General features: G+C 35.6%; 1 protein-coding gene, 1 long non-coding RNA gene and 1 other non-coding gene across 3 annotated transcripts in view; 1 reads left to right on the plus strand and 2 right to left on the minus strand.

Annotated features, from left to right (window-relative positions):
* Window positions 1–26250, minus strand: part of LOC117979984 (uncharacterized) — a 377942-nt gene that overhangs the window by 68384 nt on the left and 283308 nt on the right. The window contains exon 6 of the long non-coding RNA XR_008625161.2: window positions 2985–3046. This is a non-coding gene — a long non-coding RNA (uncharacterized LOC117979984). The remainder of the gene's footprint in view (window positions 1–2984; window positions 3047–26250) is intronic.
* LOC100972700 (transmembrane protease serine 11G-like) lies at window positions 1731–24438 on the plus strand. Its single transcript, XM_014344663.4, has 7 exons — window positions 1731–1895; window positions 2484–2602; window positions 6401–6468; window positions 7122–7282; window positions 18283–18347; window positions 18754–18887; window positions 21034–24438. The coding sequence occupies exons 1-5, from the start codon at window positions 1817–1819 to the stop codon at window positions 18321–18323; spliced, it is 468 nt and encodes a 155-aa protein (XP_014200149.2). The 5' UTR covers window positions 1731–1816; the 3' UTR covers window positions 18324–18347; window positions 18754–18887; window positions 21034–24438.
* LOC112439633 (U6 spliceosomal RNA) lies at window positions 13550–13656 on the minus strand. Its single transcript, XR_003027891.1, has one exon. It is a non-coding gene; the product is annotated as a U6 spliceosomal RNA (small nuclear RNA).

Genomic DNA, 26250 nt, shown 5'->3' on the forward strand with positions numbered 1-26250 from the left:
TGTTCTCTGCCTGATGCACACACGACCCTTGCCAATTCCTTCTCAGCCTTTAGGACCTAGTTCTAAGAACAGCTTCTCTAAGGCAAAACCATTTGTATCCACTCATCTGTAATAGCATTTTGAGACTTGTATTATACTAGTTACTTTATGTGTCTCTAGATTATACATCTTTTAAGAGAAGAGACTATGTCTTAATCTCTAGAAGTGTTTCATTGGCACACAGAAGAAACTCAGTGAGTGTTGACAATGGGCTCATGATTCTCCATGGTCTTCTATTAGTGAAGGTGACAGATATGTTCATCAGCTCTTGACTGTGCTCCAGCTCCAACTCAGTGATTCTAGAGACACTTCAGATATTTCCAGATTGCAATGCTTTTCTTTTGCTACCTACCTAAGAGTAACAGGACAGAGTAACATAAGATCCTTCTAGAATACCAGCTGAACTCAGAATTAGTGCTACTTGAATACTTAACAGAGCTCAGGTTGATGATTCTGGGATGCAGAAATTGCGTCTATGTACTCCTTTGCCCAGACCCAAGAATATCAGGGGAAGCCTGACTCCTTCCAGTTCAGCGATGCCCGAAGAGGAGAGTCAACTGATATCTTCAGTTATAACCTGAGGCCTGCTATCCACTCCTTACTACTATCAGGTACCAATCTCAGGAAAGGTAATTCCCTCCTTTTCTTTTCCACGTGTAATTTTAACAGACAGGACAAGAACTAGCACCCTTCTCAGAACCATATTCTTGTCCAGTCTCCTTATGGATTAAATCTCTTTAAACAACCCATGTTGGTGTTATCTTGGCCTGCCTCAACTCTGTAACTGTTCAGATTTTGTCTTTAGACTGTGGGCTCTGGCACTGGGATGAGGAGAGAGTTTTGCCACGTTTTCCTGCTTGCACAAAGGATTCCCAAATGTCAGTCATTTGCATACCACTTTTATGCTTTTGCCATATTTGCATACTGGCACTATTATTGCCTTGATATTTTCTTAAAATTGATTTTTAATTTATTCCAATAAATTTGGCTTTATGATAAACAATATCATCTATTGAAATCACAGGTTTGATGTCTTATGACCCTATGAAATAGATATTTATCACAACACAGAGTTCCTGGGTCTAAAGTCCTGAGCTACCACTATTGATTTGCTTCTTCATCATATTAATGATCTCTTCTTGTTTGGCTAATTATTTTTTCCTTATAATTCTCTTATATTTTTTTTCAATCAGCCTTATTATAGATGCTCTTCATATGCACTATGAGTTGCATGAACTGTAAATGGTGTAGTAGGTTTTTTAAGTATAGAGGTGTAAAAGGAGCCCAAACGGCCCAAGTCCTATTTCTGGCTTCCCTAATATCCAACTTTGAGGTTTTGGTAATCTCTGAACCTCTGTGTCTTAATGTTAGAATGAGAAGAGTGACCCAGATACTCTTGTTTTCTTAGGTTCATTGTGATTTGAAACACATGAATCAAATATATATTATTAGTTCATTTACAAATAAAAAAATTAGAGCATATAGTATAATGGACCAGGAAGTATATGAAAAGGTAGTGAATGGTAAAATACTGCTGACTTTAAGAAAAGAAAGTATAATGTTAAATGTCAATCATATTTTTATAGCATTTAAAAAAATTTCATGTAAAATATATTTAAGTGTTACCAAATTCAATATGAGCTAAATATGAATTCCAGAAAAAAATTCTACAGAAAAAGGAACATTTAGTCTTAAAATCCTATTCATTTTTAACACACAATTCTTTCTCAAAAGGCCATTGACACTGGGTAGAAGAGTGAGTTCACTGAAACCATGGATGGTTGCCCTTATTGTCAGAGCTGTTATGTTGATTCTGGTGATACTGATTGGTCTCCTTGTTTATTTTTTGGCATATGGTAAGTATCTATTAATTTTTTTATTTCGAATATTTGAAGACCCACTTAACTTATTTTAAAACTTTAATATTTTCTAGTATTTTAGAATGCAATTTCCATCTGAATAAATTTATATACAGTTGGGAAAATAATCTCTTATGTATAAAAATTATGTCTAGAGCTTAAATTTTGATGTGGTTTGTATAATATTATTTCTTGAACAGTGCAATAAATATATCCTATGTAATTTTGTGATATAATATTAGTTAATATGCTAAGAGTAAAAAGTTATTTTAGTAGAAATTCTAAATTTGAGGTCAACTTATGAGAATATCGTACATTCTACCATTACTTAATTAACAGCTTAAATTTATGAATTATCACTAACAGGTGATAATTGTGTTATGACATAACTGACAACCATGGTAACTATGAAAATGTGTGATCCTAAAAAAGAGTTAGAGGGAGGTATAGACTACAGGTATAGCATTTTTAACTCTCGGGAGTTCACCAATTGTATCATTTTTTGTTTTCAACCCCTCTACTTCTCATAATTATACAACTCAAATTTACTAAACAGAAACCATCCCTGTCTGCTTTCCCTTCCAGGCCAGAAGTTTTACTATTACCAGACCTCCTCCCAGATCCCCAGTATTGAATATAATCCTGATTTTTCAGTAGAACACTCAAAACTTAGCACCGACCTGAAACAAAAAGTCAGTAACGAGGTAAGCTAAATCTTGGCTGGCATCATTCCTATCCTGACAATACTTTGCGAAAATTAAGATAAAAGGTGAGTTAAAAGCACTGCTTTTTGCACGTACATTAGAATTTCCTAAAAAAACCAGAATGCCCAGTTCAACTGTAATTTCAGATCATCCTGAAAATATCTTCATGCAGTATTTGAAACATACTTGTACTAAAAAATCATTCATTGTTTATCTGAAATTCAAGTTTAACTGTATTTTTATTTGCTAATTCTGGAAACTGTAACCACTGTATTAGTCTGTTCTCACACTGCTAATAAAGACATACCTGAGACTGGGTAATTTATAAAGGAAAGATTGTTAAGGATTATTAAAGATTATAAAGAGAAGATAATTGACTCACAGTTCCACGTGGCTGGGGAGACCTCACAATCATGGTGGAAGATCAAGGGGTGTCTTACATGGCTGCAGGCAAAAGAGAGCTTGTGTAGAATTCCCTTTTATAAAACCATCAGATCTCCTGAGACTTGTTCATTATCACAAGAACAGCACAGGAAACACCTGCCCCCATGATTCAACTACCTCCCATTGGGTTCGTCCCATGACGTGGGAATTGTGGGAGCTACAATTCAAGATGAGATTTGGGTGGGGACACAGCTAAAACCTATCACCAACACCATCTCAGGACACCTAGAAAAATATGCTAGACAAATGATAATGGCATCAGAGACTGAACAACATAAGCCCAACAGAATTTTTTTTTTTTTTTTGAGAGGGAGTCTTGCCTTTGTTGCCCAGGCTGGAGTGCAGTGGCATGATCTTGGCTCACTGCAACCTCCACCTCCCGGGTTCAAGCAAATCTCCTGCTTCAGCCTCCCGAGTAGCTAGGATTACAGGTGCCTGCCACCATGCCCAGCTAATTTTTGTATTTTTAGTAGAGACAGGGTTTCACCATGTTGGCCAGGCTGGTCTCGAACTCCTGACCTCAGGTGATCCACCCGCCTCAGGCTCCCAAAGTGCTGGGATTACAGGTGTGAACCACTATGCCTGGCCCCAACAGAAAAATTAAAATGCAAATACCAATGATTAGAGTTATCTAAAATCTTAACTCGATCATTCAGGCACAAATAACATTACCACATACCATTTATTAAGTACCTTCTATGGATGACCCTGATGTATGTCCTATTAGGCTGCTCTTGAAAATATACCACAGAAACACACAGACCAGCTCTTCCTCTGAAGACTTCAGTCGTATTCGCAGCCACTATTCAGCCCAGCATTCACTAATCAAAGAAGGCAGATCACTCTTACCACGTTCAGACATATTTCTTCAGCCGTTTCACAACCCAAACCAGAAGCAGATGAAATGGTTTGAAGAATGCTACTGAGTGGAGTGGGTATGCCTTTTCAAAAATACATCTTAAGGACATTTTCTTTGAGGGGGGAAAAAAGCAGGCCAGTGTAAAGAATATTTTGTTACAGGAATTAAGATATTGAATTAGAGACAGCCCAAACTTCGAAGTCATAGACATCTAGATGCCACAAAGGATATCCCAGTTTTATCCTTTGTCATTCTAATAACTTTCAAAAAGTTGCTTGACCCCTAAAAGTTTACACTACAAAATGGGGATAATTTCACCCAACTCCCAGTGTATTTTAAGGATCACTAGATGTAGTGAATACAAAGCATGAAAGGTAATATCCTAATAAATGTTAGCATCTGTTTCCAATGCTCTCACAGAACTTTTTGTGTACCTTTTCTAAAGTACTGATCATAAATTATGAAAACATTATATGTCTATGCCCCCTTTTAACTTGTGAATTAATTTGTGCTGGAGCTAACTCCATTTCTTCTTATATTTCTTGTGCCTTTCACGGTGTTTGTACATGGTAGGCCCATATAAATACTCATCAAGGAGATGACTAGTAAATAAATGATCAATTTACTAATATTGGTCCTGTCCCTTAATGCATAAATGGATATAACATATAAAGAAAGGCAATGCAGCAATTTATACCAGAGGTAAATGCAAACTTTTTCTATAAAATGCAAGATAGTAAATATTTTCAACTTTGCAGGACACACAGTGTCTGTGCAACTACTCACAGCTGTTATTGTAGTGTTAAAGCAGCCATAGACAACACATAAACAAGTAGGTGTGACAACGTTTCAATAAAAATTTATTATGAGCACTGAAAATTGAATTTTGTAAAATTTTTGGATATCAAAAATACCCTTCTTATTCTTTTTTTCAACTATTAAAAAGGCGTGAAGACCATCCTTGGATCATGAGCAATATAAACACAGGTAGCAGGTTCGATTTTGTGTACAGGCTATAGTTTGCCAATCCTTGTAGAACTGAGTTACAGTTATAGCAAACATATTCTTAAAAGAAAAAGATGAAAACCTGTACCTAAAATGCATTTTATACTTTCTTGAGGAGTTCAATAATCCGGACTGTTTATGTGCTCAATTACCATGGATGATACATGACTCATGAAGCTGCGATTTACCTAGAAAAAAAATTATTAAATTGGAAAGAGAATGGAAGGAGGCAGGCAGAAAACATATAGATATTATATAAACATCTATATTTGTATATATAGAGAGAATATATTTTATGTATATATAAACATGTAAATATAAAATCTGGAAGCATATATACCAAAATGTAAATAACAAGTTCTCTAGACAGTGATTTAAAAATGACTTTAATGCTTTCCAATACATTTTCTATATTGTTTACTTTAAAATTTTTTAACAATAAATATGTATTAGTTTTGTCATATAAATGTGCATGTGTATATAAAAATATATTCTTCAAAAACAAATTTCACTTCATAGTTAATTAGAAGAAAAACATATAGCCATTTGTTTTGAGTAACTATTGATTTATTAATTAACTTGTGCTCACCAGGCTATTCAAGATGATATTACATGGCATGTCACCAAAGAAAATTTCATAAATCAAGTCAGATGAATGAAAAGCACTTATTTGACATACACCCAGTTTCACAACTTAGCAGCTCTTCTCTTGTGGTTTGTGAAACTCACTCTGCAGACTCAGGTTCACTTAAGGTTCAATATATAGTCAGCCTTTTTTCTGACAAGTCAGCTTGATGAGTCTATAAACAGACTTATAAGACCACGTATTTTGTAACAAGCTGTGGTTTTATTAAGAAATAATTTGACCTAGGTATTTATACCACAGATAAATTATCCTATGTAGGAAGTCTAAAATGACACCAGTGGCATTTACAGTCTTATCTTATTCTAAGTAATCCTTTCCTGCATTTTTATTGGTAAGTATGATGATTTTAGAGAGGTGTTCAATAATACATATTCTCTTCCTTTCTCCCATTTGCCACAGCATCAAAATCTGGCCAAAAAAGTTTATTTAGAGCCTAAAAAGCTGATCTTTCAATCACATCCATGAGGATGATAACTGAGCTGGAATGATACTGAGTGATGAGTGAGTGATGTGTCCATATATATCAAACTTTCAAATCTCTGTGCCTCCTGCTCCATGTATATTTTATAATAGAGGTTGAAATACTGCATTAAGTCAACTCTTTAGATAGTCATCTTTGACCATGTGACAAGTTGTTCAAGTATCATCATCCAATTATAGAGATAATCTTTATGATGGTGAGATTATGCTCAAATGAGGTTTAGGGGGATAACTGTAAATAAACATTGAAGTAAATGTTATTTGTATCACAGCAAGCTTTATGTAAGCATTTTTGTGATATATTGAAATGTGTGAAATTCATATTTAACAAAGCTCTAATTTGTTGTTTTTTTTCTTTTCTCAGATAGATAAGATATTTCAGAGATCCAATTTAAACCATCATTACATCAAGTGTCAAGTTGTCAACTTTAGGTAATCACAGTTAACAAATTTGTGTGATTATAAAAGGCAGCTTTGTATTATATAGTTATTCTTCAATTAATTGCTTTGTAAACAGATCTAAAGATCTTAGCTATATCAAGAGCAAAAATAGTTTAATATTATTACATTTGTTATTCCTCCTGTGTACAGTTTCTGTAGTGAGAGAGTTTCTTGAGTAGTGATGAAATATATTCTACTGGTTGTCCTTTTAAAGTCTTTTGCATTTCATACAGAAGATTCTTACAATTATTAACTACTGCTCTCAATTTTACTGACTTTAGAAAATAATAAGCAGCTATTATGAATTTTTGAATCACAGGAATATATATTCACATATATAGTTTATGATATATATATACAAAGTTGGTGGACATAACAAGTGCTTTTGATTTCTTTTTTAGAAAAAATAATTCTAGAACTGTCAGATACTCTCCCCTTCCTAAATATGATCAATTTTTACAAGCAGGGAATAATTTAGCTATTAATACCTGTGTGACACAAGAGGAGAGAATCTATGACAATAAAATGTGTAAAATATTTATGTCATATTTTCTTGAAGATATAACTAATATTTAAGTAATAAAGTATGACATAATAATTACTGTGGCTGTTGCCTCATTCATTCTGGTTATTTTGTTTTTCAGGCCAAGTAATGACAATTTGAAAGCAGATGTATTGCTTAAATTTCAGTTTATTCCTAACAATGAGAACGCAATAAAAACACAAGCTGATAACATTTTTCATCAGAAGTTGAAATCAAATGAAAGCTTCTTGAAGACAGACACTTCATTACCTTATCTTAGAGGCAAGGAATATTATTTTTCTTTCATATTATAGTTACTCATTTTAATAATCTTCTCACCTACAAAGAGAGCTTCTTTATTTCACCATAAAGAAAACTACTTTTCGTTTTAAGTCTCTTGTTTACTTGATAATGAACACATCTTCTGATTGTGATAAGGAAGATTATCTTCTTTTGGCTAGTATGGAAATAATTATAAAATAAGAATTGTATGGTAACCCAAGTATAATAGCATTTCTTCCTTTTTAAAAAAGATCTCAGTGGAATTGTTTGTATTAATGCAGCATATATATGATAAAAACCAACACTCTGCTGTTGATATACAGTAGTAATCTATAGTGTCTGAATCTCTTGAAATACTCTTTCCAATATGACTCCAGAATGTGAAAGTGGTATGGACGCACAAATCACAATATATAGGGCACAACCAAAATATGGGAGGAAGAAGGAAAGAGCCCTGGCACTGTAGGATACACTCTCATACCCTCTCTGCAGCACACAGGATAGGATTGGCCCAGGACATGGAGTGGGCAGAAGGACAAGAAAGACATCAGACTTGGATAGTATCTGTCTCAGACATAAAGACACCATCTTATTTGCAACACAGACACAAAGAACTGATTGATAAATGTTCAGGATATGAAATTAAATCAAGTTCATTGTAATTCTAAAACTACTAGCTGCCTCTCAGGAATTAGCTTTGAAGTCGTCATGTTTTAGCAGAACTTGTTTAACTTTTGCAATAAGATTATAAGGCTGATCGAAAATTACTAATTATCAGTAAATCTTCACTCAGTACCTTTTCCCAGAACTATTCTAGGAGGCTAGAGCATATACATTATAGTATGTTAACAGAAGAGAAAATTATATTATAGATTTGACAAAAGTCAGAAAGAAGAAAAAATAGCTTGAAGATAAGAATGAGTAGTATCTGTGAGTAATACCTAACATTCAGTTCCATTAGTTATGCAGACAGGACAGAATAGACTCTGAATTCAAAGCACTGGACTATAGGTAGCAGAGACAAGACTTCCTGAAGGAAATGTTTTGTTGAGGAAGTATAGGTATCTGTCAAGTGTAACTTTACTTTTAAGTCAAATGTTAAAATCTTAAACTCATTATTTGTGGATCTATCCTTCACTCTTACCCTGACACCTGCTTTATGGTTCTAGAGGGACTTAGATCCTTTCACAGTGTTGTCGGATGGGTGGGGGGAGGGGGTGACTTAGGTCTCATTATTGGTTCGTATAGGCATCTACTGGTGATGCATCACCCATCACCAGATACTCAGTTGCTTGTCTAAGCAAGTTATTGTTGAGATGATCCTCATTCCCAACCAAAGGCTTCCTTACAGTGGTAATTCCTTATACTTATGTACTTCACAAGGGTGCTTGGGAGTTGCTTTGATTTGCATATTTTTTATTTCATGTTTCTCTCCAAAAGATATAACTTTTTGAACACAGGAAGTATGCCTGCTGTAGTCACAAGCACATCCCCAGCGTTAGCATAGAGCTCAACACAGGACAGGAACATGATATTTGTGAGATGTTTTATCTTTAACTGTATAAAACAACCCAATCTCTTGAAAGTGGGCAGGAAAAAAGAGGGAACTTTTTTTTTTTTTTTTTATTGAGACTGAGTCTTGCTCTGTCGCCCAGGCTGGAGTGCGGTGGCGTGATCTCGGCTCCACGCAAGCTCCGCCTCCCGGGTTCTCGCCATTCTCCTGCCTCAGCCTCCCAAGTAGCTGGGACTACAGGCGCCCACCACCACGCCCGGCTAATTTTTTGTATTTTTAGTAGAGACGGGGTTTCACCGTGTTAGCCAGGATGGTCTTGATCTCCTGACCTCGTGATCTGCCCGCCTCGGCCTCCCAAAGTGCTGGGATTACAGGCGTGAGCCACTGCGCCCGGCCAAAAGAGGGAACTTTTAAAAGTAATAATACAACAGAAAACTGCAGACCTTAAAATCATTTCTCTTTCCACATAGAGTTTTAGAACTGTATAGGGGGAAAAAGTGAGAGGTTGCATATTTCAAAATTTTAAAACTAGAGTTGAATTTTATAGGATAAGAAACATCATTTAAAGAATATAAAGAAAAAATGCATGGAATGCATTCAGAGAGACTGCAGATGATGGTAGAGAGAACGCTAGTCTAGGACTCAGAAGACCTGTATTCTAGCAATAATAGCAGTAGTCCAGCCTTGCAAAAGTTGCTGAAACTTTGTGCATCAGTTCCTGTTTTGCAAAATTAAGATAATAAATGTAGAACTTACCCTTTAGGAAGGTGTAAAAATGCTTTCAAAATTACTAAGAAAAAATAAATAAATTTAAAGTGTTATTTTATGGACTTTCTCAGGTATCTAGGCTCTTTTCTATAAGTTTTGTACTTTTTAAACTTATACTTTTTCCACACTTTATATTTTTTCTGGAAGTTTCATAGTCTTGCATTACATTATATTTTACATTTAAGTATATAATCCATTTTGAGCTAATTTTTCTATGCTGTGAGATTTAGGTAGAGGCTTTTTAAAATTTTTTAATTGATGTTCCATTGTTCCAGTACCATTTATAAAACAGTTATTCATCTTCCATTGAGTTACTTTTGCTCCTTTGTCAAAAACTAATTAGGCATATCGGGCATATTTGTATGAATCTACTTTTGGGTTCTCCATTCTTTTCCATTGATTTAGGTCTATCCTTTCACTGGTACCATAATTTCTTGATTACTGCAACAGTATATTAAGCCTTAACGTTAGTAAAAATGATTTATCCCACTTTATTCTCCTCTACCGAAATTGTTTTGGCTACTCTAGTTCGTGATGGATTGATCCTTTATCATTACATAATATGCCTCTTTGGCCCTAGTAATTTTCCACGCTTTGAAACTTATATGATCTGATACCAATACAGCTACTCTTCTTTAAAATTGTTTTTATGATTTATCTTTTCCGTTCTTTTACTTTTGGTTTATTTATGTAGCTATGTTTGAAATAAGTTTCTTTTTTGTCAATTAAAAAATAAAACATTAAAAAAATTTTTCTTCAACTTTCATTTTAAGTTGAGGGGTACATGTGCAGGATGTGCAGGTTTGTTACATAGGTAAACATGTGCTATGGTGGTTTACTACACAGATCAACCCATCACCTAGGTATTAAGCCCAGCGTCCATTAGCTATTCTTCCTGATGCTCTCCCTCCTCCCACCACCCGCCTTCCAACAGGCCCCAGTGTGTGTTGTTCCCCTTCATGTGTCTATGTGTCCTCATCATTCAGCTCTCACTTATAAATGAGAATATGTGGTGTTTGGTTTTCTGTTCTTGTGTTAGTTTGCTGAGGATAATGGCTTCCAACTCCATCCATGTCCCTGCAAAGGACACTATTTCATTCCTTTCTATGGCTGCATAGTATTCCATGGTGTATATGCACCACATTTTCTTTATCCAGGCTATTATTTTTGGGCATTTGGGTTGATTCTGTGTCTTTGCTATTGTGAATAGTGTTGCAATGAACATACGCATGTGTATCCTTGTAATAGAATGGTTTCTATTCTTTTGGGTATACACCCAGTAATGGGATTGCTGGGTTAGATGGTATTTCTGCCTCTAGGTCTTTCAGGAATCGCCACACTGTGTTCCACAATGGTTGAACTAATTTACATTCCCACCAACAGTGTAAAAGCATTCCTTTTTCTCCACAACCTTGCCAGCATCTGTTGTTTTGTGACTTTTTAATAGTAGCCATTCTGACTGGTGTGAGATGGTGTCTCATTGCGGTTTTGATTTGCTTTTCTCCAATGATCAGTGATGTTGAGCTCTTTTTTGTATGTTTCTTGAATGCATATATGTCTTCTTTTGGCAAGTGTCTGTTCATATCCTTTGCCCACTTTTCATTGAAATTGTTTTTTTCTTGTACATTTGTTTAAGTTCCTTGTAGACTCTGGATATTAGACATTTATCAGATGGATCAGATGGATAGGCTGTAAAAATTTTCTCCTATTTTGTAGGTTTCTGTTCACCCTGATGATAGTTTCTTTTGCTGTGCAGAAGCTCTTTAGTTTAATTAAATCCCATTTGTCAATTTTTGCTTTTGCTGCAGTCGGTTTGGCTTTTTAGTCATGAAATATTTGCCCATTTCTATGTCTTGAATGGTATTGCCTAAATTTTCTTCTAGTGTTTTTATAGTTGTGGGTTTTACATTTAAGGCTTTAATCCATCTTGTGTTATTTTATTTTATTTTATTTTATTTTATTTTATTTTATTTTATTTTATTTTATCTTTGAAATGGAGTCTTGCTCTATCAGCAGGCTAGAGTGAAGTGGTGCAATCTCGGCTCACTGCAACCTCCACCTCCCTGTTCAAGCGATTCTCCTGCCTCAGCCTCTCGAGTACCTGGGACTACACGCATGCGCCACCATGCCCAGCTAATTTTTGTATTTTTAGTAGAGACGGAGTTTCACCATGTTGGCCAGGATGGTCTCGATCTCTTGACCTCATGATCCACCTGTCTCGGCCTCCCAAGAGTTAATTTTTGTGCCTGATGTAAAGAAGGGGTCCAGTTTCAACTTTCTGCATATGGCTAGCCAGTTCTCTCAACACCATTTATTGAATAGGGAATCCTTTCCCAATTGCTTGTTTTTGTCAGGCTTTTCCAAGATCAGATGGTTGTAGATGTGCGGTCTTATTTCTGAGATATCTATTCGGTTCCATTGGACTATGTGTCTGTTTTTGTACTGGTGCCATGTTGTTTTGGTTACTATAGCCTTGTAGTATTGTTTGAAGGTCTTCTTTGTACCTCTGGCAGAATTCAGTTTTGAATCTGTCTGGTCGTGGGCTTTTTTTGGTTGATAGGTTACTGCCTTAACTTCAGAACCCATTACTGGTCTGTTCAGGGATTCAATTTATTTTTGTTTCAGTCTTGGTTGGGTGTATGTGTCCAGGAATTTATCCGTTTCTTCTAGATTTTCTAGTGTATGTGCATAGACATGTTTACGGTACTCTCTGATGGTTGTTCATATTTCTGTGGGGTCAGTGGTGATATCTCCCTTATCATTTCTGATTGTGTCTATTTGAGTCTTCTCTCTTTTCTTCTTTATTATTCTAGCTGGCCTTCTATCTATTTTATTAATTAAAAGCAAACAGCTTCTGGATTTGTTGATTATTTAAAGGGTTTTTCGTGTCTCTGTCTCCTTCAGTTCTACTCTGATCTTAGTTATTTCTTGCCATCTGCTTGCTTTGGGGTTTGTTTGCTCTTGATTCTCTAATTCTTTTAGTTGTAATGTTAGGTTGTTGATTTGAGATCTTTCTAGTTTTTTGATGTGGGCATTTAGTGTTATAAATTTCCCTCTTAACACTACTTTAGCTGAATGCCAGAGACTCTGGTAAATTGTCTTTTTGTTCTTATTAATTTCAAAGAAGTTATTGATTTCTGCCTTAATTTCATTATTCACCCAGGAGTCATTCAGGAGTAGGTTGTTCAATTTCTATGTAGTTGTGTGGTTTTGAGTGAGTTTCTTAATCTTGAGTTCTAATTTTATTGCGCTGTGGTCTGAGAGACTGCTTGTTATAATTTCAGTTCTTCCGACTATGTGATCAATTTTAGAGTAAGTCCCATGTGGCGATGTGAAGAATGTATATTCTGTTGTTTTGACTGGAGATTTCTGTAGATATATATGAGGTCTGCTTGATCCAGAGCTGAGTTCAGGTCCTGAATATCTTCGTTAATTTTCTGTCTCAATCTGTCTAACATTGTCAGTGAGGTCATAAAGTCTTTTCACTATTACTGTGGTGAATATAAGTCTCTTTGTAGATCTCTAAGAATTTGCTTTATGAATCTACTCATGTATTGGATGCATATATATTTAGGATAGTTAGCTCTTCTTGTTGAATTGAACCCTTTACCTTTATGTAATGCCCTTCTTTGTCTGTTTTTATCTTTGTTTAAAATCCATTTTGTCAGAAACTAGGATTGCAACCCCTGCTTTTTTCTGTTTTCCACTTGGTAAATTTTCTTTCATCCCTTTATTTTGAGCCTATGTCTGTCTTTGCACATGAGATGGTCCATTGAAGACTGCATACTGATGGCTCTTGACTCTTTATTCAGCTGGCCATTCTATGCCTTTTAACTGGGGCATTTAGCCTATTTATATTTAAGGTTAATATTGTTTATACATGAATTTGATCCTGTCATCATGATGCTAGCTGGTTATTTTGCAGACTTGTCTATGTGTTGCTTCCTAGTGTCATTGGACTGTGTACTTCAGTGGGCTTGTAGTGGAATATTATGGAGCGCTTCATACATTTTTATGTCATCCTTGTGTAGGGGCCAGGATAATCTTCTCTGTATTGTTCCAATTTTAGTATATGTGCTGCTGAAGTGAGCACTGAGTCTCTTATAAACCACATTGTTGAGTTATGTTTTTAAAATCCATTCTGCCAACCCTTGGCTTTTAATTGTTGTGCTTAAACCATTTACATACTAATTATTGATATGTTAGGGTTTAAGGCTTTCATTTTATAATTTGTTTTCTGTTTGATGTGTCTTATTTCTCTGTTCCTTTTTTCTTATCCTTTTGTGAGTAACTTGAATACTTTTTTATAATTTTATTTTGATTTATTTATAGCTTTTTAAAATTTATCAATTTGTGTAGTCATCTTAGAGGCTATTGTGAGTATTATCATATATATACATAACTAATCACAGCCTAGTGGTGCTGACATTTTACCACTTCAAATGAAATGTAGAAACTTTACTTCAGTTTGGGTCTCTTTAACCTACCCATTTTTAAAGTATACTTATCTTAAATATTTCTTCAACAAACATTCAGCACAACATCAGTTGGTGTCATATTTTTTCCTTCAACCATAAAATATATTTCTTTAAGAAACTCATTAAGTGAAAGATAGTCTGTTTTGTTTACTTTTATTTTTACCCATTCTGTATCTTTCTTTTCTTTCTGCACATTCTAGTCTCCTGTAATCATTTGCTTTTTGTTTGGATACTGTTGTTTAGTCATTATTTAAGAGAAGGTTTTGTTGGAAACAACTTCTTTTTGTTTCTCTTCATCTGAGAATATACTTATTTCTTCTATATATCTCAAGGACAGTTTCACAGGGTATAGGATTCAGGTTTGATAGTTCTTTATTTTCAGAACTTGAAAAATGCTGTACCACTTTCATTTGGCCTTCATGGTTTCAGATGAGAACCACTGTTACTGAATTGGTGTTCTGCTCAGGTAATGCATCATTTTTCTCTGTATGCTTTTAAGATTTTTTTCTTTCATTTTTAGTACTTTAATTATAATGGGTCTTGGTATGGATTCTTGCAGTTCATACTCTTTGGGATTTACTCATCTTCTCGAGTCTATTGGTCTCTATCTTTGGCCAAATTTGGGGAGTTTTCAATAACTAGTTCTTTGAATACTTTTCAGCCTCACACTTCTTTTCCTCTCCTTCTGAAAATCTGATGATACCAATGTTAGATCTTTTGTTACTGCCCCACAGATCCCAGAGGCTTTGTTCATTTTTTTCAATCCATTTATATTCTGTCTTCAGACTAAGTAAATTCTAGTGGCTTATATTCAAGTTTACTAACTTTATTCTCCATCTTTTCTACTCCACTATTAGCACCATCCATCAAATTGGTTCATTATTATTGTTGTTGTTATTTTGCTTATTGTATTATTCAGTCCTGTAATCTTTCATTTGGTCCTTTTTTATAATTTCTATTTCTTTGCTGAGATTTTCTAGTTTTTTTGTTTCAAGATAATTTATACTTTATTTCTACATCACTTTTATGGCAGGTCTTTAAAATACACATCAGGCACATCCAACATCTTATTCATCTCAGGATTGGCATTGGTTGACTGTCTTTCCTCATTTAGATTATAGTTTTCCTGTTTTGGGGTATGGTGAGCAATTTTTCTTTGTATCCTGAACATTTTAGTTACATTAGGAGACTTCTGGTTCTATTTAATTCTTCTACTTTAACCAATAGGCAACCTGTTTAGGTTTAGAGTACAGATTCTTACTTTTGTTGTTTCAATGACAATTTAGTTTTCATATCCTTGCAGTACTATTCTGCACTTCTTCTTAATTACTGTTTCCCGTGCCTTTTGTGGGAGTAGAACATGCTTCCCTCGGCTGCCTTGAATCAGTGGGCCACCCTTTGTGGAGGGGTGCACTGGGCCTGAGTCTTCTTATGTTTCTGAGTAGATGCAGGTCTCTGCTGCCACTGTCTTTGTGGGTGTATCAGTCTGCCAGGTAGTTCCTGGTTTTGAAGTGTGGATTGGGATGGCCAAGGGCTTTTGGCTGTCACTGCTGCTGGCAGAATGGACTGCCAGGCCTTGGCTGTGAAGCAGAAGGTTTGAGTTTCCCATTAGCTGTCTGTTGTGCTTTCCCTTTCCCAGTACTTTGGATAGAGAGAACAGGCTTGTATTGGGATTGTTTTGTCTATTCCTGTTGATGATTACAAATTGCAGGTCTTTCTGGTCCCCAGTCCAGCGTATATGTGAAATAAAAAGAAAATCCAGGAACACGCACCACTTGTCCTTCCTCAAATTCTGAAGTCTCTAGCCATTCTGTCTTCTTCCTTCCAGCTTTCAGAGTTCTTTTATTGTTATCTGATGAATAATTTTTAGATTACCTAGTTGTTTTATAGGAGATGAGCAGGGAAAAGTGAGCCTACACAATCTTGTTCTAGAACTGGAGGTATTCAACCTCTTTTATCCTGCAGGTGGAACACATGTATTACGTAATGCTCACATATGATATATAGCACCATCGTGGAAGTTCAACAATAGTTTTTACATAAATGGAGATGAGTTTAGGATTAAGCTAAACTTAGCTGTGAACTAATTGTAACTCTACCCCCTCCCACTGCTCCATAACCTACAGAGAATGGCGCTAAACTTAATTGATGTTACAGTGAAATGTATGCAGGACAAGCTTTTTCCTCAAGAATTATTCAATCATGTCCCAGCTGGGCTTGGCAGCTCACTCCTATATTCCCAGAACTTTGGAAGGCCAAGGCTAGAGAATTGCTTGAGGCCAGGAGTTTGAGGCTGCAGTGAGCTATGATTGTATCACTGCACTCCATCCAGGGCAACAGAGTGAGACCCTGTCCCTAAAAAAATAAAAATAAATCATGTTCTTAATAAACTTGCCTCATAATATTATTGTGAGGATATAATAAGCAAATAAATTTTGTCATAGAACCTAATATACAAGGCTTAGTAAATTATTAGTTATGATTACCATTTATTTATTCACTCAGCAAGTATTTATGGAGAACCTATTTGTGCCAAAAACTAAAGTCTCTGCTTCATAGAACTAATATTCTAATTGTGGCGAGGAAAATAATAACTAGATAAAAAATAAACAAGGTAATATCAGATAATTTGAAACTCCATGCAGAGAACAGAGAGAGTAAAAAGCTACTTTAGAGGTTCTCTTCTCCTACCTCCCAAGATTTAGCCAATCATATCTAATTAGAAATCTTGTTACCACAAAGAAGGGAACAACAGACACTGGGGCCTAATTGAGGGTGGAGGATGGGAGGAGGGAGAGGAGCATAAAAAAACAACTATTGGGTACTAGCCTTAATATTTGGGGGATGAAATAACCTATACAACAAACCCTGAGACACTAGTTTATCCCTGAATCCAAAATAATTTTTTTTAAAAAAGAAAAGAAATCTTGTTACCAGACAGCTTGCAAAACAGAAACATTCTACGCTCTGGACAGTTTCTTCTTTAAATAATTGGTAATGTAAAGTATTTTGTTATATTGTTGAGCACTTGAATTTATTTTTTTAAGCTGAGACTAAAAGATTGTAAGCATTTGAAAATTGAGACTAAGCAGTTTAGACCAATTAGCTAAAATGAAAATTTGCACACAGAAACTACAAATAGAAAATATAATTGATTAAAACTTGAGAATATCTTAAAAATGTTAATGACATTATACACAACAAAATAGATAGTATTGAATATTGCTAAGGCATTTACTCAAATAAATAGATTGCATAAAATCTATATAAAGAGCAGTTGGTGAGCAGACTGCCTCACTGGGAACATTTCAAGCAGAATCAGAGATAAAAGAGAAAATGGCCATACAATGACCCTTTTAAAGATGATGACTGAGATGGAAAAATTCACAAGACCCTACAAAATCTTTAATGACTGTAGAGAATCTGGACTTAGTTTCTCAGCAAGACTGGCAATCTTAGGTGAGTGAATTTACTCGTTTTAAAACAATTAGTTTTCTTGACAGCGAATGGCCAAATCCCCAGAAACCTAGATCTCTCCTTATAAAAGCTCTAACTTTCTCTCCATCCAACATAAACCTTAAAGTGCAGCTTTAAGACCCTGAGGATCTTAAGTATATACCCTAATCTCTACAATTTACTCTAATAGCATCTATTTATTAAGAACTGAATATGAGGCAAGGTACTGTCATAACTGATTATATTCATTGTTTTTAACTTATAAACGTCTGAGCAAGGCATTATTTTCTTCTTTTCACAGGTGAGTTAAATGATGCTTAGCGACTTTCCCAAAGTCACATATAGCTTGTAAATTGTGCAAATAGTGTTCAAACTTATATCTGCTCCTTCTAAATTCAAGGCCCTTAAGCACATAATTACGCTAATTCGTCACTCAAATCAGTACTACTGCCCTCCCTTATCCTCTCAATTCTTTGACCCTGTTGTAAACAAAGCATCCGTCTTTATATGAAAGATTAGTACAGTCTTTAAAATAGAAGTTGCTCCTATTTTAAAGAAATGAGAAGATATAATAGTTAAAACAATGTTACATGCAATCAATACGTGTGTGGTTAATTAATAAAATATAAGCTATCTTTATGTGTTACTTACTCTGGTATTTGTTTTGGATAGCAAGTGAAGCTATTATCAGAGTAAGCGTGGTTTTTCCTATGAAGTAATAGCATTGCATCTGTATTAAAGTTAAATCTGGTAGTACAGTAGTGTTCTATGCTGCTTTTCCTCAGGATTCACGGTTCCCAAAATAGCTGTGTCCTTTGTAAAGTAATGAAGATTTCCGAGTAAGGTTAAGGTAAGCAGTAGCATATTCTCCCAGGTGGTAAGAAATATTCTGGTTTTACAAAGATCACATCAAGTTAAAAAGTTTCTAACATTATTCCTTAACTGTGTGATCATGATAAGACTCCTAACCAGGTAAGCTTTAGTTTCCTCAACTGAAAAAGAGAATATTTATATCTTTCTTTGGTGGCTGCTGCAAGGATTAAATAAGGTAGCAGAAGTAAACAAACCAAATATGGTACCTAGTCAATAGAAGCCACCCAATAAATGTAACTTGATTCTGAGCACTGTCATTCAGTCCAGAATCTTACAACTTCAAGACTTAGGTTTTATCACTGGTCCGTTCTTTGTAAGACACAATTAACTATCATGGCAGCAATGTAGAAGTTCTTCATCTATTTATTTTTTCTTTCTTTCAGGTCCCTTTCCCAATATGCTACGGGAAGTTGAGGTAGAGATCATAAGTAATGATATATGTAATCAAGTTCATGTGTATGTATCATCAGGAATGATACGTGCTGGATTCTTGTCAGGAAAACTAGATGCCTGTAAGGTAAGAATAGGTTCAAATCCACAAAAATGACTGTTTAGTAGGAATGGCCTTACTGACTGTAGAACAATATCACTTCACATGACTGCATGAAGTTAACCTGTGGAGGAGAGTGTAAAATGAGGGAGTGGAATAATCATAAGACATAATTCTCATTTAACACCCTATTGAGGAGAACTATCCCCAAATCATGGTCACCAGCTACAAATTAGGACTCTCATTAGAGAAACGTACTGGAAGCGGATAGTAGAAACCAAGTCAGGAAGCCATACAATCATTGCTTCAAGCCACAATCATAACAACAGTTAGGTATCTAATCCCTGCTAATTGCAAGGCACTGCAAGATGGGACCTGCAGCTACATCTATGGCCAGTGAAGCAGCATCCCACAGGTCCTACAGGTACCTAAACCATTGACTTTAAACAACATACTTCCAGACATAATTATGCTATTAGAAACAAAACAAAAAAGTACATATTTATCTACATTTGTTCATAGTAAAGTGTTACCTCACAGATCACATTTAGAAACTAATTAAATAAATAATATAAGCATTAAACATTTTAGGAGAATGTAAGTTTTAAATTCTGGCTATGTAAAGGACTAAAAATAAGCAAATAAAATAATAAAAGTTTTAACTTGTAGCATTTGAAACTGGGAACAGTTTAGGGATTTTTTGAAGAATTAAGAATGGCTTTGAGAATTTGATATATATGTGCACTTTTCTTATATGCAAAGGCGCCGCTGTTGAGCTGCCATTGGCTGTCTGTTATGTGATGGTAATAAATACTCACTTATTTATTCCACTTTTTGTCAACTGCAAGATACTGTAGCAGTTGCTGAAGGAAACATAAGCATTTGTTAAAATCACGATGAATCCACAATGAATTTACAATCTAATAATATAGCACACAAATAATTAAAACAAACAAATGAAAGGCGAGGGTTTGGCTACATGTTCTAGAATACATGGTCTCCCTCCACTCACTTCCCTTCATGGGGGAAAGAGAAGTAATGTGGGTGGTCCAAGATATAACTAGATCACATGGTTTAAAAGAGAAACACAAATAAATCTATGTAAAAGCAGATCTCTCTTTCCACTGGTTCATATACCCTTGCTTCCTTTCGCTGCTAGCATAGTAAAAAACCAAGGACCTAAATTAGGATATGGGCCTAAGGAAAAGGAGCTAAGGAGGACTTCTTTTGGTAGACCAAGGTTTTCACACTCTGTCCACCGACACTGTAGGAGATCAAGAAGTATGTCAAGAAAATGGAAGGGAAGGGAGCTAAAGGCAAGGCACAAGACTCTAGAAGCCCATGTCTTCTTCAAACAGAATTTTTTCTCTTGTTTAAAGACTGTATAATGACTTCCACATAGTGTTCTTTTGAATGAATAGGTACATGGTTAAAAGATCAATTTAAAATCATTTGTCTAAACCAAGGTTTAAAGATAAGAGGGAAGTCCTCATGACTTTAGACCAGTCCACTAGGGCTAGGGATTCCACCTTAGTTTGGGAGCAGAATACTTTCAGCAATAAATGGCGCACATTTGCATGGCGTGCCCTTTGCATATGTTGCTCCTCTCAAACCTACTGAGACATAGCGATATGATATCCAGGACACTTTCCTGTCAATTAATGTGAGTGGAACAAGATGAGATTCAAATTCACAGCCAGAGACTCCCTCTGGCTAACAGAAACAATGACGGAAGAGACACTAAGCATGAATCTGGGAGAGGCTTATGGACGAAATGACTTGTTTGTTGAGTCTTGAAGTTATCATTTATGTAAGACATAGAACATAGTCCTGTATCTTAGTTAAGCTTTCCTAGTCTCATGTCTAGTGTCACAGAATTTAGTTTTGCTCTGTCTAAACTAACACTAAAAATTTTAGACAGCAAAACTAAAAATTTTACAAGGATAAACCTGAAATCTTAGCTTTATTCACATTACCTTCTACCTGAAGGCAATAACAGGGAGTAAGTAATAAGCTCAATTATCATATTAACACTAATGGTAAGTAAAATAGAATGATTTTACATATTTCAATCCACAGTGTTAGTTTATTAGACATTCAGATGCCAATTAACCCATTTCTGACATCACTTTATTTATCACATTGACCATATTATTTTCTTCTTCTTTTCCAGGGTGATTCTGGAGGTCCTCTGGTTATTGCACGTGATAGAAATGCCTGGTACCTTGTTGGAATAGTAAGCTGGGGAATAGACTGTGGAAAATAAAACAAGCCAGGACTTTATACCGAAGTGGCTCATTATTGGGACTGGATTAAATCTAAAACTAACATCTAATGCAACAATCATCTCAAATCCAAACTACAAATGTCATGTGTGGTCTCTAGAAAAAGTGTGTTTAGCGTGTGCCGCCATGTGTATTATCATCGAGTTCAAAATCCAAAAAAGTGTGATCTGATGACTTTCCCCTTAAACATGAAGAAGGCAGGCTTTCTTTCACATCATCTGAAGTGTTTTGCTCCTGTGAGCACAGAAGATATTTCAACTACACAAAGATCTACCATTGCTGCTAAGTGTCTCTGATTTATTCATTTTTCTTTTCCTAAGACATACAATATTCCTTTCAGAGTGAGCCAGCAGTTTAATCAGATAAGTACCAATTGGCTAAGCATTCTCTACTTTTTCGCTGAAATGGCACACTTCCCGTACCTGATGGCTCCACAGCTTTAGTCTCTCTCGTCAAATATTCCCCATTAAGAATGTGTGGGTTCACTGGACTAGATAAGTCAAGGTTATTACTTTTCACCAACGTTAACACAAATGATGGAAGGGACACTAGGCATGAAACTAGGACTTAAGAGATGACACTACTGTGAATCTATTCCCCTTTGCCCTGAGATGTGCATTTAACTTTTCTTAGAAACTTGAAAAAGATTGACATTTATATTTACACTCAGTAATGCATATTTTAGTCTCTTTAAACAATTACACTGATGTTTATTTTGGAGCAATTAATCCCTGGATCAGGCAGCAAGAGAACTGGCAATATTGCTTTGTACAGGATTCTGCTCTGAACTATGTAAAAATGCCTTTATGTACTCATAAATTAAAGGCAGCCTTTTTGGCATTTTTAAGTTGAAAGGAAAAAAGGCAAGGATTCAATGAGAAAGAGCTACTTTCAGTTTCATCTTTAAAATGAGAGACGTTTCAATCTTTGTGTAAACTTTTCACTTTTTAAATTATCTTAATGTATTATTTAAACAATTTTCAACAAACTTCAGAACAGTTAAGGGATCTGCAGAATGGGAAATCAATATAAATTAGATATTTATAAACAACTTACATGAGAAGCCATTATAAAATTAGACATTCACAAACAATTTGATAACAAGATTTTGATAAAGACCTTATTGTGTAATATTTACATTTACTAGAAAAAGGTGGCCAGCATTTTTTTTGCAGATTACTATTTATAGAAAATATTTAGATATTCAAGAAAACATCTTTTGAATTGCTTAATTATTATGTTAAAGTCATTTTTATATGTATTTAATTGCATATTTTGTACATGATTGTGGACTAGTATTTAACAAAACTCACACTTACTCTGAGTGTCTAAACCTTTATTCCCACCTCCCTTTTAAAATTAATTTAGTTAATGAGATAATTGCTGTGCTAACATCTTTTGAGGGGTTTTATATTGAGTCTCTCTTGCTCCACATAATAGGATATTGTGTATGTTTATATATATTATATGGCAACAAACTCAAATTCATCTGTTTGAGTCATCACTACAATGCAGGATTTCTCAATCTCAGTGCTATTGACATTTTGTCACAGTTAATTCTTTATTGGGGGAGGGGAAGGGATTGTCCTATGTATTGTGATATTATCAACATTCGTTAACTCTACATACTAGGTTCCAGTAGTACTCCCCTACCAAGTTGCAACCCAAAAGTTACTGCAGACATTGCCAAATGTCCCTAGGGGAGCAAAATCACCCCCAGTTAAGAAATACTGCTATGGGATCAATAGTAATAGGAAAAAGAAAATCACTGTTAAAAACCATGCACTCACAATTTCCTTATATGAGTTTGGAAAATTTTTTCTTCTCTCTCTTTTATAATACTGATGCATTGAAAATGCTAGGGAAAAAAAAGCCTAGTATGACCACACTCATATTTATACCATCCTAGACAAATTAGGATCATCTGGAAACTGATCTTCCTGATTAGAGAAAGTTAGAGAAAGAAGACTGTTTGAAGGCTGAGCTCCTACAGGCAAATATACATGAATATATAGGGAGTTATCTGTCAAATGCCTAAATCTTGAATAATTGCACCAAGTGTACTCTATTTAATATCTTCAGAATGCGTAGACAGACACTATTCAAAAAGGGGGCTTATGTATTCAGCTGTCAGCCCATCATCATCCATTAACACTTAACAGTGGAGCATACAGAATTGCATAACATCACTAAGCACTAAAAGCTACACTATCCAATGTGCGAGCCACTAGCCAGATGAAGCTATTTAGATTAAAATAAAATAAAATAAAATGTATTTCCTCATACGGATCACATTTTGTCATTACTGTCATACTAATCACATTTTAAGCACAAAATAGTCACATGGGCTTAGTGGCTTCTATTTTGGGCAGCACAGATATAGAACATTTCCATCATTTAAAAAAAGTTGTATTGGACATCACTGACCTAAAATATTCAAGGTGCTGACTTACCTCATTACTTATTCATCCAACAAGCATTTCTTAAACCTCTATGTGTCAGATATTGAGTATTCTAGCCGTTGAATATACAATCGTATGTAAGTCTCCTTTCTCAAAACCACATAAAGTGTTTTTGATAGCTGCTGTCTAAAGTAGCATACTCTTTTGGGCCTGTGTTTGGCCAAGCATAGCATTATTTTTAGACCCTTCTTCCTCTAGTGGCGCCAGTCCACTAGTGGAAAAGGGGCCACCAGAGACTCATAGTTGAGGCTGAAATGGTCAGAAACTGGATTTTCAACTGACCTTAGAAAAAGATGAAATAACTTCTCTAATTAATAGGATATTAAAGAATCAAAAAGAGGTTTTGTTGTTTTTTAAATCAAGAGAGTATTTCTTCTAAGCCAGGAAGATATGCTAATGGCAACCAAGGGAGAGTAACAACTAGTGGAAGAGCATCAGAATGACTTAGTCACACAGATTAAAAACCACACATGACTATTTAAGCAAGCAGCCAACCCAAATACAACAAGAATTGGATTGCATAATCCATTAATGTCATTTTATTGTAGTTAAATCAAGCAAATGTGGAAATAGCAGGTCACTAGGACTCACGTTGTTCAGGAGAAGCAATAAAGTTTGACCAAATGTGTTACAGTGTGCTGCCATCTGCTGGTCCGTGTTATTTATTTATTTATTTATTTATTAGACGGAGTCTCTCTCTTTCGCCCAGGCCGGACTGCAGTGGCGCTATCTCGGCTCACTGCAAGCTCTGCCTCCCGGGTTCATGCCATTCTCCTGCCTCAGCCTCCTGAGTAGCTGGGATTACAGGCGCCCGCCACCGCGCCCCGCTAATTTTTTGTATTTTTAGTAGAGATGGGGTTTCACCGTGTTAGCCAAGATGGTTTCGATCTCCTGATCTCGTGATCCGCCCGCCTCGGCATCCCAAAGTGCTGGGATTACAGGCGTGAGCCACCGCGCCCGGGCCCTGGTCCATGTTATTTTAAAAATATATTTTATTTTACAGTTCACCCTTGAACAACATGGATTTGAACTGCACTGGACCTGTATTAGTCTGTTCTCATGCTCCAATAAAGACATACCCCAGACTGGGTAATTTATAAAGGAAAGAGGTTTAATGGACTCACAGTTCCACATGGCTGGGGGCCTCAAAATCATGGTGGAAGGCGAGGAGGAACAAAGGCACGTGTTACATGGTGGCAGGCAAGAGAGCTTGTGCAGGGGAACTGCCCTTTATAAAACCATAACATCTCGTGAGACTTATTCGCTACCATGAGAACAGCATGGAAAAGATCTGCCCCCATGATTCAATTACTTCCCACTGGGTCCATCCACGACACGTGGGTATTATAGGAACTACAATTCAAGATGAGATTTGGGTGGGGACAGAGCCAAACCATATCAGGGCTACTTATATGTGGATTTTTTTCCACAGCTGGCACCCCTGAGACAGTAAGACCAATCCCTTCTCTTCTTCCTCCTCCTCAGCCTGCTCAATGGGAAGACAATGAGGATGAAGACCTTTATGATGATCCACTTCCACATAATGAATAGTAAATATATTGTTTCTTCCTTAAGATTTTAATAACATTTCCTTTTCTCTTATTGTATTGTGAGAATACAGTATATAATACACATAACGTAAAATATATATGTCAATCAACTCTTTGTCTTATCAAAAAGGCTTCCATTCAACAGTAGGCTATGCATAGTTAAGTTTTGAGAGAGTCACGAGTTATACATGAATTTTTGACTATGTGGGGTCATCAACCCTAACCCCCATGTTGTCCAAGGGTCAACTGTAATTCAAGCTACAAAGTTATGTGAGCTGTTTCCCAACATAGAGTAATACAAAGAAAATTCTAACAATCTCTCCCTGATTTTCTCCTAAGCAAATCAAAGTTTAAACTTTTATATATCCGTTTACATTATTTACATTTATACAAACATGAACAAATATATCTATTCACTAATGAAGGACTTATTAAATAAATAAATATATATCTTCACTAACAAATGATTTATACACTTTTCATTTCAAAAATAAGATCATTTGGTAGGTACATACATATGCACACACACATAGGCTTTCATGTCTATAAAAATGGTGTACTAGCATAGGACACTTGTTCCTTTCTCCAGATCAACCCTAGACACACTACAGATGAAAGAAGTAAACCTGGATTCTAGGCCAGAACTAGGAGACTGGAGCTAACTTGAACAAGATAGAGTGTGTAGGGAGGTAGGTGGCTGAAGTCTAGAGTAGAATGAGAGGATAGTTAAGAGAAAGGCTTTTTAAGTTTTTCTCTTACATCTCCCAACACCATGTATTGCCCTACATTGCTTTGAGACAATGTTTACCTTCTTATCATACCAGAAATTAGTCTTAGCAATTCAGACCACCAATTTTGAAAGGACGGGAGAAAAAGCCTGCTGAGGAGAGAAGTTTCTGGAAAAGGTAGCACTAATTAGCTGCTTTCAGGTACTGTCTTCTCACCTTACCCTCCAGATCTCCAGGGCTGTTGCATTAAAATTAAAAGAACCTTCTTCCTTCTAGTGCTGCTTCACTCTTGAGAATTTGTCAGTGAAATTCCCACTGGAAAAGTCAACTGATAGAAAGTCAATGAGTGAGAATGATCAATAATA

This window comes from Pan paniscus, chromosome 3, assembly GCF_029289425.2.
Source record: "Pan paniscus chromosome 3, NHGRI_mPanPan1-v2.0_pri, whole genome shotgun sequence".
NCBI classification, from domain to species: domain Eukaryota; kingdom Metazoa; phylum Chordata; class Mammalia; order Primates; family Hominidae; genus Pan; species Pan paniscus.

Coding starts and splice junctions, on each gene's coding strand:
- LOC100972700 (XM_014344663.4), top strand. CDS start 1,817: ATGGTTGCCCTTATTGTCAGAGCTGTTATGTTGATTCTGGTGATACTG. Junction 2,603..6,400: donor AACAAAAAGTCAGTAACGAG/GTAAGCTAAATC, acceptor TTCTTTTCTCAG/ATAGATAAGATATTTCAGAG. Junction 7,283..18,282: donor TTCATTACCTTATCTTAGAG/GCAAGGAATATT, acceptor GCTTTTCCTCAG/GATTCACGGTTCCCAAAATA.